The sequence below is a fragment of the Hippichthys cyanospilos genome, chromosome 14 (genome assembly GCF_059441005.1).
Source record: "Hippichthys cyanospilos isolate Australia breed blue-spotted pipefish chromosome 14, RoL_Hcya_1.0, whole genome shotgun sequence".
Taxonomy (NCBI): Eukaryota; Metazoa; Chordata; class Actinopteri; order Syngnathiformes; family Syngnathidae; genus Hippichthys; species Hippichthys cyanospilos.
Window position 1 is genome coordinate 4,980,283 of NC_142382.1, and position 12,380 is coordinate 4,992,662.

A 12,380-nucleotide genomic window follows, 5' to 3' on the forward strand; every position below is an offset into this window, starting at 1 on the left:
AATTAACTGCTGTCTCGTTGAGTCAAAATGGACACGAGTGGACGCAAATGAATAGGCGGGATCTCAGGAGGATAGATTACATTGGAAAATTCATAACCTATGGGTATGATTTACAATCACACCAAAAAATTGAGAAAAGAAATATGAATGCATATTCAGAACAGGTTGACAAATGTGGGTGATCTTGTCGCTCTCGCTCATTTTTTTTTTTTCCATGCGATGACTCATACAATGAAAACGAGCCCGTCAAGAGCTTTTCAAACACGTCACCACTTGACAAGCGATACATAATCACGATGTGTGATTTTGAAACAGGGACATCGCAAAACACTTGAGAGATGGTAGAAAATTTCATTTATTTTTGGACAATAGCTCAAAAAGGGAAACATTTGTTCAACACGATTCACTTCAAAATCACTTCAATTGCTTCTTATGCAATTTTGTAATTTCACGAGATGGTGAATTGTGGGGTTTTGCATTAAGCGTTTCACTCTGTCAACAAATGAAATGGGACCAAAAAAATAAGCACTACCTCGGCAGTGATTTACACGTACATTTGTGCAAATATTTCCAAATATCAATCAATGAGCACATATCTTATAAACCATATTTACACATCACATTGTAAAAGGCATGTCCTATGTTACATATTTATCTAGAAAATCGGGATTTAAATATGTTATACTGACGATTGGCAGCTTGTTCAATATGTAAACTTGTACTACGGCAAGTCAAGGTCTAAAATTGATCCAAAAAATAAAAATACAAATTCACAGGCACGTGTGAAAGATAACATAAAATGTGTAAGTCAACTGCAAGAGTTGCTTTTGTCATTAATTCCTGACAGGAAATGGCACAAAACACACCAAACGCAGTTCACAAAGTCCACTACTGTAAAAATAAAAACATTTTGCTGTTAAGAGTAGTGCCTTGGCATACAAGTTGAATTTGTTGCATTAAAACGCTAACGACCCGAAACAGTCATAGTTAAAATCACCTTTCCCCATTGAAATGAATGGAAATGTCATTAATCCGTTCCAGAAGAAAATTGTACTTATAAAAATACAGCGCTGAGCTGCCAATGTGGAGCAAACACTTTTACTTGGCAAACTCATTCAAATGTACTTGCATTACATACATGAAAAAAATATTAATGAACGTAATTGTATAATGCAAGCCAAATGCAAAAACACTTTTGAATTGTCTTTTCTTGTGCACATGTAAAGAAAAAAAGCTATGTTATTAGCATTTAACCAAAATGTTCAAATAAATTCGCAATCATAGTATTTACAAATACGTTTGAACTGGTTTGTCAGTCAAAAATGTTTACTCCATATTGGCAGCTCCGCGCTTCCGTATTTTAATAAAGTACAAAACATATAGAAATAAACTGTGCATGATTTCATGCTTTAGTCGTGCAGCTTCTTCTTTATGTAATGTATGCATATACAAAACTGCAGTCAAAACCGCTCATAAACTGCAGTAATATTTGTCAGCGAAATTTTACAGTTTTATGTTTACTTTTCCAGGTAAACCTCCACTGGGAGTGTTGTGAAGTTGGCTGCCGCCATCTTGTAAATTTGACTTCTAAGTCGAGATACGGCCATGTGCTGCTTCACCATGTGGCAGTTTTCTGATAAACTGAACAGTCAATAATATCAATACCAATAATATTGATATTGAATATGGCAAGAGGTATGAGGAATGAATCTAGTTCCATTTCCAGTTATGTTTCATGTTTCCCTAAAAGCCCTACCCTACTAAGTCCCAGTGTCCTCAGAAGAGGACCTCCTGGACGTTATGTCTTGCGCTTGGATGGGATGCAATTAACTTTACTGTCTCGCTGAGACAAAATGGACATAACAGTGGACACAAATGAATAACCTAACACTCAGGATGATGTTTTGGATAATTAAAAGCCAAAAAGTGTAATTAGATATAAACAGTATGACATTTGGGATTTGCTCCCATATCTTCCTGAGAGCCCGCCTATTCATTTTGGTCCACCGCTGTTTCCGTATTGTCTCAGCAGCCCGTTTCAAATCTGACACCTGTGGCTTGGACTTGGTCCTCTTGGCTTTGCAACCTACGTAAAAGGTACTGAGGATTCATTCACTTTGGGCAGTGTTGATCCTGACAAAAAGTCTTTCGGTGTCTCTGTATTGACAGAGGATGCGTTTAAATGTAAAAATAAGTGTCGGAGCCCTCTCCGCTTTCCCTCATCTGGCTCAGCTGCTTGTTGATGGATTCCTGCAGAGAGCCCAGTGAGATCTCCAGCACGGGACTGCTGCTCTCTTCCACCGGAGAGCCCCGGGGGAGCTCCAGCAGAACATCTGAGGGCTCGGCATCCACCAGCTGCTCGCCGTCGCTGAGGTTCAGTCCGTATGCGCCTTTTGTCTCCGCGGCGCTTGTTTCCGTGGCGACCGTTTCTAAGGCAACCTGGTCGGCGGGCGTGTCTCGAGCCGCCACGTCGGCGTCTCCCACTTTGGAGGCCCTGAGAGAGGCCAGTCTCTCGATTTCCTGAACCAGTTCCTCGTTCTGCTCCTTCCACTGGCGGTATATCGAGGCGGTCACGACGGGACCGTCCAGAATTTTGTTGATCTGCTGTAATTCCGCCTCTTTGGCCTGGAGAACAACGAAGGCATTTACATCTTCGGTGTCTACTATCGAGCCGTATGTCTCTGTCTATCTAAAAGGGACGGGCCATGATCCAAAGCATACCACATCAGGTGGAAAACATCTAATATGAACAGCATTAAATTATTCATTCGCCACCATAAATATTGATACTCCATTTTCTGCCACGAATGAATGGAAAATAGCAAATGCCAAACAGATGCCACTAGGTGGCAGTGTTGCATTGCTTTGTTTTGAGCTCAGCACAGCTTCCGAGTTGAAAATTGAGATTGGGAAGCAAATCTCAACGTGGATTTCTCTCAAGAGAAATTCTAACGTGTAAAATCGGACAAGTTAAGACACGGAAATCAAGCATGTGATGTGATAGCATAAAATATTTGTGACAAGGGAAAAATACGGAGCAGATCATGGAGTCTGAGTTTGTTGCACTTGTTTATCCGTAGACATAAATCAGTATTTTGCCAATAAAAGGTCTTTCCTATCCTAGTTTTCCTGCTTAACCGTTTAAGAGTTCAAAATATCAAAAATGGTCACTGTTCTGAGTGTTACTTTATATAAAAAGCTATGTTTCTACACTTTTTGGTCAGAAACTTTATATTGTCATGGAACTCAATATTCTGTGGGTTTTGGAAGAAGTTATTATCCTCTAAAGCAGTGGTTCTCAAATGTGAAAAAACTTCATATGAAATGTCAGTTTTGAACAGGGTTTCTGGAGGTAAAAGAAAATCGAATTTATTTTCAAATTATGAGCAAATTGAACGGAACATGAAGTGACTCATTGTTAAATTGTCTTTTGATGACTCAATAGCTAAACTTTGCATGGCTTTATTTTGTTAGGCTTCATATGAATCTGCATCATCATGAGTGACCCTAATTTTATGGTAACAAAAGATGCTGTTAGACTTCCGGAGTTTCTGAATAAAATACACCTGGAAATATCTATACAAATGTAATTCCAAAGCTTATTAAATCAGACACAGATGACAGATAGCACTCAATTCAGCTTTTTTTTTGTTCATCCCAAAATGCCTCAAAGATATATTCAACTGACGATAAAAAGGTTGAGAATCTCTGCTCCAACAGCTGCCAATTCTGTATGTGGAAAAATGCCTCCCAATGACCCCTCCCCCCCAACCCCCGACTCCACCCACCTTGAGGGTGCTCTGCAAAGCTCGCAGCGTGTGCGCTTTCTCGTTGATGACGGGGTTCTTGTTGCGCCGGATGAACGACCTCCTGAAGTGGTCGTGTGTAAACGGCTGCTCCTGGCCCATCAGGGACACGCCCCCTTCCTTGATGTTGTTCAACATCTTGCCCATCTCGTCTTCTGGGACGGCTGGAAACCACCGCGGTGAAGTTAGGCCGATGGTCGGGAGCAAGAGTCAATGCGGGGATGTCGCATACCTTTGCTGCCCCCTGCTGAAGGACTTGGTAACGGCACCTTCATGTGGGTCTTGCGCTTGGGGCGGGGCAGGGTGCTGGACTGCACTTTCTGTCACGCATCATCAAGGCCGATTAGGATTAATTTCACATCATGTGTTTACCTTTGCAAGAGCACTGACCTTATGTCTCCTGCGGGGCGAAGGCGATCCTTCATGCTCCGATTCTGTCTCGCTGTAGCACTCTGATGAATGCATGCGCAAGTATTTGACCAGGATCAATAACGCATTGTAATATTTGTCGTCTGTAAATATGTCAAACGTGATTGGGCGGAAAATGATATTTATGGGTGACGTAGAGCAGCGCCTCGAGATACGAGTTTAATTCGTTGACCACACCAGAAATGCCATTAGCCTTTCCAACTTCTTCAAAATACAATATTGTGCTTCAATGAAATAAAACTTTAATATTGTGCTTAATGACAAAAATTGCTCATAAAAATATCCAGTATTGACAAGTAAAATGAAAAAGATGAAGTGATTGCTTGATTTGGCCACATGGGGGCAGTAATTGACAGATATATATTGCACACTGAAGTCCATGCGTAATAGAGGTCTCAAATCCACTGTTTATCCCAGATCCTCGCATAGGATAAAGAATACATGATTGAGGAGACATATTAATGCCAAAACGTTATGTTGAACGATTTGTGTTCAACTGTCTGTTGCTTAAATGCTTATATCCCGAGACGCAGACGATTCATTTGCGTCCACTGCAGTGGGCATTCGTTTTGGTCTTTTGACTAATTCAAGGCTTTTTAAATGATGTCTTGTCTTTGGGAGGGATGTAATTAACTTTCCTGTCTTGCTGAGACAAAATGGACACAAATGAATGGGTTGGGTCTCAGGAGGACGCGGTATATTTATCTCCCATTATGTGTTAGCATTAAGATGAAAGGAAATATGAGTAAAATACTTCTGCATATGGGCGTATTAGAAATGGTTTCCATTAGGAATGCAAAATTAGGCATTGTATATATTAAATTAATCTGAGAATTGAAAACTCCACAATTTCATTTAGAGTTAAATTGTTATCAAGCTTAAGGTACCTTCTTCACTGTCTGGGCCCGGGCTGAGCTTCTTATGCTTCTGAATCGCGATGATGAGAAAGTTTATCCACCTATGAAAAATGATATCTTTGTGATCATGGATGAAAACGTTTTAAATATTTATAAAGTACACATTAAAGATGCCAAGTATTACAAAAAAAAGTCAAAAACATGTCGAAGATGGGCATTGTTTGTAATATAACTGCAGGGGGCAGTGTAGACTAACACATAAGGAAAGCGCTGACTGACTAAACGTAACCAATTAATTTTAGTAAGCTTTCAAAAATCGTCACATATAAAACAAAAATTATTGCCGGCTCAACTTACTTGCTCATGTCACTGACATTGTCGGCGGCGAAAAAGAAGTTGTGAAATCGCGGGTGGCACATTTTGAAAACGCTTCAAATGGAGAAAATACATATTTTGGATTAATCAGAGCACATATTATACCCAAAATAAATTGTATTTGTCCTTACTATTTCCTCTTGTGTTCACCAGCACTTTCTATATTGTAACTTGCAATGTTGACAAATCCTTCTGCCTTCTCATCCTGGGAAAAAAAAAAAAAAAATCAAAATGGATGCACTGGATATGACAGCAAGATCTGTAATCTATAATGCAAAATACTACCAGTCAAAAGTTTAGAAACAGTTGAAGGTGTTTCCAATCCGTCAATTTTGCGTGCCTTTTAAAAGGATGATTTTGTATTGCGCAAACACAAGAGGCAAGTCTTCATCTATTTTCTGTACCAGTGCTTCTCAAATGGGGGTACAGGTACCCCTGGGGGTACTTGAAAGAACTCCAGGGGGTACTCCAGATTTTGAATAAAACGTGCAAAAATCCTTTTAAAATAATTATTGAATCAATTAATTGTTTCAGGAAAATATAAGCTTTTTGTGGAACAATATTTATTGATAATTATTTCTTTTTGATAACAGATTTATTCTATGATTCAAAAGAGGACACTTTAGGTTGATTATTTTTTGTGGACCAATACAAATGAAGTTTGAAAGGGTGTAAATTTTAGTAATTCACTGATTTCATGTTTTTTTTGTTTGTTTTTAACCCCAAATTATGAGGGGTACTTGGCTGAAAAAATTTCACTTGGGGTACATCACTGAAAAAAAAAGGTTGAGAACCACTGTTCTATGGATCACATCGTACCTGTTGGCTGGTATACCAGTAGAGGGACGCCCCCTTGAGGACAAACCAGAAGCGTTGCCACTTCTGGGCGATGAAGACGCTGCTCTCCTTTCTCTTCTTCCACAGCCAGCCGTCGCAGTCGGGCAGCACCAGCTCTCGGCAGGAAACGCGGCGTCGACTGAGAGCCGTCGTCATTCCTGGGAGGCCAAGAAAGGAAATACCAGTTTAAGTCAGTGTTTCTCAAATAGGGGTACATAAAGGCACTGGCTAAAAGGGTTTATATAGGTATCAGCTAATTTTATGATTTTTTTTTTAATTGCGTAACAGGAAAATTACCTTTATCTTTTCAAATCAAGAGGAAATTAATTGGAACATGAAGCAACTTATTGCTCGCTTGTGTTCCGGTGCCTCCTTTGGCAAACGTTGCACCCCATTATTTTGTATACAAAATAAAATACGCCTCGAGATACCACTGTAAGTCCAAACTTTAATAAATCAAACAAGGATGGGACAGCTTTTTGTTTTGAATCTTTTTTTCATCCAAAAATGAACAATTTGGAGGTTATTGGCTGGAAAAACTCTTTCACTAAAGAAAACAGTTTTAGTTTGGACCTTTTCAAAAACATACCTTTGGTAGAATTCTTCTTTGTCTCCTGATGGCCCTGGAAATAGACCGGAAATTGAGTCAGCAAAAACATAGATTAAGTTATATATTTTATTTAATAGTAATATATGCATTACACTTAAATAAATCTGATGTGAATGCTGGCTATTAATGTAGAGTCAACACATTCAATCCCAGGTAATAATTTAATTCCCCCCCAAATATTAGGGTAAAGGAGAGTCTTAGTTTTCTGTATGAATAAATGAATAAATTAAAAAAATAAATAAAACTCCCGAAATTATGTAAAAATATGGTTTTGGGATTTAATGAGTCAATATTTTAAGTGAATAATAGCATCACATTGAGGGAGTAATATTTGTTTCAAATAATGAATATTCACATACAGAGAGGTAATATGAATAGTGATGAAAAATGAAGTGATTTAATTATTTTTTCTCCTCTCGATTAATTTTTCACTACATCTTCAAACCAAGAGTGTCATCAAGAGGAGCAGAAAAATATCAAAAGAAGGTCATGAGGGTTCATTTTCTGAATACTGAATAAAGCAATACGCAGACGAATATGTTCTTTCCAGATAATTATAGATAGATAATTATAGAGCTCAACATCGTTTTTATTTTCAATTGCTGGTTTTAAAATGTATTTTACTTTTATATTTTTTGGTAGCTCTTTCAAATTATGTTTCAAGCATTGTTTTGTAGTGGAAAAAAAATATATCTGAGCTCACTGAACTATCGTGCTTGATCGTTATTTCAGTATCAATCAAAATAATCCCGACTGGTATTTTCCCTGACGCTTGTTGTCATTTTCTTACAGTGTGGCCCACCATTTCAGGACAGGAACTGACGCTGGCTCTTTCCTGGTTAAGTGCTTGCAATGAAGTACTTCGATAGAATTCGAAGGGCGACTCGCTTCTTGGTGACGGCGAACGCTCGCTTCTCCAGTTGGGGCTCGGGGAGAGTCTCGCACCAGCCACACTTTCAAACTCTCCTGGAAAACCCAAAAAGGACAGATGTTACCTCAGAACTTTTTGCGACCTGCTTGGAAAATATTAAAAAGGATTAAAGGGATTAACAAAGAAAATGGCAAGGGGAGGAGACTTGGGTTTCGGGTTCGAAATGTTTTACCTGAGACTGACAGTGACGACGGCGCGCCTTGTGGAGTGAGTCTGCCTTCCAGCTCCTTGTCGGCCGACAGCTCTGACTCCTCCTGCCCCATAGGCTCCTCTGTCACCTCTGGCCCTTGAACGGCTCGCCTGTGTGGCAAAATATACACAGGCTCAACTTAAAAAGACCTTTGGGGGAAAATAGCACACATTATCTTTGTATTTCCTTGAAAAAAGGCAGTGATTGTGATGAAAATACAGCATAAAACAAAAACATATTAAAAAGTATTACAGTCAGCTCTGAAAAGATTTTATATATATATATATATATATATATATATATATATATATATATATAATGTTAGGTATGTATACACTTCTATAATGGGTTCCTAATATAAATTTTACGTTTTATTTGAAAAACAAACAACGCCATCATTATGCATTAAAAATCAGTGATGTTATGAATTATTGATCCTATTATTATACTATTATATACTCTATATAATATATACTATTATAATAATTTTCATTATTCCACTTGGATACTTTACATATTTTGTATTAGGCCTTATTATTATTATTATTATTAATTTAATTTTTTTTACAAAACAGCATCAAACATTTAAAAAAAAGAAATTAAAAAATACACACGTTGTATCTATAGTTAGACCAAAAGTTATTGAAAATATTGGCTGCGTTAAAAGTTACATTTTCCCCGAGGATTTAAACTTTCACCAAATGTTAAGATGCCTCAAGGGTTACGCTAACATTATTTGGATTAATATGCTAGCTAATTCTACAGAAGAGCCTCTTGTGAAATTTCCATTGAATGTTAGAATTTAACCAGAACCAAGTTGTTTACTGTACGTGAAATGGGTTCATAAGTGCATACACACGAGACGCATGATGTCATGCCACCATCTGGAGGCCTCTATCCAAAATGCAATATCAAATGCTTTTATCCACCGATACAGTCAGCAGAACCACGACATACGAGAAAATTCAACTTTGATCGGACGTAAAGTTAGCATGTCGTTTTCCCAGAAGGATTATTCCTTGCCTGGCAGTTCATCCCTCCTCCTCCATCCATTTATCAGTGGACATCTGTTTTTCATCACTTTCTACGTCTCCTCTAGCACCTCCATCACTATCTTTCCTCCTTTTCGCCCCCATTTCTTTTCCCTCCTCGTCGGAATTTTCTCTACATGTATCGCAAACTCCCTCAGCTATTCATCATCAGACTCATGTGTTCCTGTCCTGTCACTAGTTGTGGCCCTTGGTGGGTGTGTGGGTGGAATTTATGGCATTTGCGCTCTCATTTCACCTTCTGGGTCCTGGTAGATTAATGAGGTTAAAGTGTTGCAAGGAGGTTTGGTTCCAAAAAGTAAATACTTCCATGAGCTAGTCTGTAAAATGACATTACTGGAGTACCTGAAAGACAGGGAGCGGACTGATGCTGCTACCCTCTCAAAAATGGAGTGCCTTGGATTGTCCTGTTCTTCCTCCTCGGAACTCTCGTCTTTGTAGTAGTCCTCCTTTAAACACAAGTATGTGAGTGTGTGTGTCCATGTGTGTCATTTTTGAAGGGTCTTGGCGTAACTATCACAATAGTACGTTAGTTGAATTGTTGACTTGCTACCATGTTTAATCTGATTAATCTAACCAACAAACATTTTATGGAAATTCTTTAAAGTAAACGCTACTGCAGCATTGGATTGATTTTGAGTCCTTGAATGACCTGCGCAGAGATGGAGCACTGGCCCGGACCTCTTCGACACAGTGAGCCGGAAGACCGCTTTATGACCAGATTGACGCCGCTGGGATTCTCCTGTAACTTCTTCAAGAGGTTAGCCCTGCTCCAGCCCACCTAAAGCAATAAAAAGTGCACACCGCAAAGCCCTTTTACACAAATTCTGCAAAAAAATGCATCAGAGCATTAAAACAACACTGATTTGACACGGAACTCAGCTAAAGTAGGATATTCCATCACCTCCCCTTTATTAATCCCTTTTAGGTGGAAAAAAATCTGTGTTTTGGTTAAGACAGCTTAAAACAGCTCGGGGAACATATTTGTCAAGACAACATGTGTATAGTGATGCTTGCCAGCAGGGGGCAGATTGACAAAAGGGCCTTCAATCAATCATTAATGTCCGTGTAAAGCTGTGGTACTGACACAGATTTGTCAAAATCTGACCAAGTAAATGCCGCAAAAATGGAAAATGGATGTCAGTAAAGACTGTCTTTCAACGGTCATGTGATGTCTCCGCCCTCTGCTGGCATATGGTTGCGAGTATGGCGTCGTGACAACTACTTCCCTCGAGCTATTGTAAACCTGCTTCAATACAAGTAGTGAAACCGAAAACAATTTCGATGCCGTTTATCTTGATATTGTTTTACTTCTGATCACCACAGGTACACTTTAACATCTCAAGAGTTAAGACCGTTAAAACTGCATCTGTAACTTATTAAACCACAGCATATGACTTTCCACTTACCTATGACTGACAATGACATCACAGTTGCATAGGATTCAGTAACAAGCAATCACAGCTGAGCTTGTGAATGTCACATGACCAAATTTAGAAAACAGGTAAGCCTTGATTGGTCAGTGCCTGAGCCCTAAACAACTGTGATGTCATTCTCAGTCAACAGCAAGTGGCAAAAAGGCGGCCCCTTGACATGAATTAAGAACATTGATTAAAAACATCGATTTTCCCGCTAAATTAATTTTTTACAACAGCAATATGAATCTGAATTCCATGTTAAGATTTGTGAGGGCCCAGAGAAATAATACTTTACAAAAAAAGGTTGAATTCCCCTTTAACTGCTTTGTATACTTCTATAACAGTAAAGGATACTTTTAAAGTGTAATATCAAATTGAGCTTGTATGACTGTGCAACAGATTATTTTTCTTTAAAACTTTTTATTATATTATATTCTACTCACCACTATCTGGTTGTTGACTTTGATCACTTCATCTCCAGCCAAAATCTTTGCGAAATCACTTGAAGGCTAAAGAATGACGCACATAAGGACAACGGAAGTGGCACAGGAACTTAGAAGAGAAAATAACACATTGGTAAAAAAATCGATTGAAATCATCCTGTTACCTGATGTGACAGTAATGTAAAAATTGAGTATCATTAGACCCTACGTCACAGTTTCAATCAATAGAAATGAGAAGCCACGACACGTGACCGAACAGATTTCTGGCAAATTCACCTTAGAAACCAAGAACAAGCAGCTTTTAAGAAGGTTAAATTGTGATAAATATGGGATATTTCTTGTGGTAGTTGTTGACCTTCACCTACAGGAGAAATGTAGCTGTGCTTGGAGCAGCTGATGATCACTACCCCCGGCACTCAATCACTCCCCTGTTTACTTGACACGCTCAATTAGCTACGGTTTGCTCTGAAAACAAATGCGCTGATTGTCCATAATTTGGGTGAGTTTTTGAGATAATGTCTCATAGACACTTATAAAGAGACAGAAGTGCAGTGCAAAGCTCTCCATTGTGATGTAGACTGTAACGTTGAAAAGTAACTATGGAAACGGCACATCACATATGGCTTTTATGTCACTGATCTCTGTGTTTAGAGCACATGAAGCCAGCATAGTGAGGGCTTTGTGTTTATTAACAAAAGAAAATTCACTAGGTGGCAACAGTATGCCCAAAAATGTGCACAATCTTCCAAGCATGGGGATTCTTGTGAAAATGTACGTATTTTTGCGATCCTGGACATAACACAGTGAAATACTAATAATAATAGTCATGCAGACACAAGCAAAATCTAATAGAATTCTCCTACTAAACTTCAGCAAGATTCTGCAATATGAGTGGGGTTTTTTTGCATTAAGAATGTGTCAGTGAGAACTGTCCAATTATTTGCGTGCTTGTGTAGCTTCATGAAGCACATTTTTTACTCCTATATGGTACTCGAAACATTAATGCAGTTTAATCTATTAAATCATTCAATACCAGGGACGTATTTTCACGTTTTTAAGAGTCTGGACATTAAATCCCAGATAAAAGTATAACATTGGTACTTAAGTAAATTAAGGACATAATTTTACTTTAGCGCTTCATTTGACTCTTTGCAAAGGGGTAGCAAATGCATAAATTCATATTTCTGTGATACCTGATTAGCTCTTCCAGAATCTGTCGATTTTTTGCTAATTTTTCCCTCTGTTGTTGTACAGTCAAATGTTTCACTATATTCACTATAAGTTATATTTTTTATTGGGTAAGCACCCAAAAAAAGTAGTAAAAGAAGTTATAGTATTTTTAAAAAAAATCATCATCTAACAATAGTCATTTGAATTTTATTTAAAAAAAAAAAACTTTTAAAAAATCCATACCAGTTAGACCCAAGTTAAAATT

General features: G+C 38.3%; 1 protein-coding gene across 3 annotated transcripts in view; it reads right to left on the reverse strand.

Moving 5' to 3' along the window:
* Positions 1-331: 331 nt before the first annotated feature.
* cnksr1 (connector enhancer of kinase suppressor of Ras 1) overlaps positions 332-12,380 on the reverse strand; it is a 28,666-nt gene continuing 16,617 nt past the window's right edge. For 2 of the 3 annotated variants that reach the window (XM_088432593.1, XM_088432595.1), the window contains 14 exons: positions 10,946-11,011; positions 9,737-9,865; positions 9,430-9,533; positions 8,018-8,145; positions 7,705-7,880; positions 6,894-6,927; positions 6,287-6,462; positions 5,599-5,672; positions 5,450-5,521; positions 5,123-5,193; positions 4,197-4,258; positions 4,039-4,126; positions 3,789-3,970; positions 332-2,625 (listed from right to left, as the gene is read on the reverse strand). In XM_088432593.1, coding sequence (XP_088288719.1) covers positions 2,179-2,625; positions 3,789-3,970; positions 4,039-4,126; positions 4,197-4,258; positions 5,123-5,193; positions 5,450-5,521; positions 5,599-5,672; positions 6,287-6,462; positions 6,894-6,927; positions 7,705-7,880; positions 8,018-8,145; positions 9,430-9,533; positions 9,737-9,865; positions 10,946-11,011 — 1,809 coding nt within the window. In that variant the 3' untranslated portion in view covers positions 332-2,178. The remainder of the gene's footprint in view (positions 2,626-3,788; positions 3,971-4,038; positions 4,127-4,196; positions 4,259-5,122; positions 5,194-5,449; positions 5,522-5,598; positions 5,673-6,286; positions 6,463-6,893; positions 6,928-7,704; positions 7,881-8,017; positions 8,146-9,429; positions 9,534-9,736; positions 9,866-10,945; positions 11,012-12,380) is intronic. The other variant, XM_088432594.1, reaches the window with a different exon arrangement.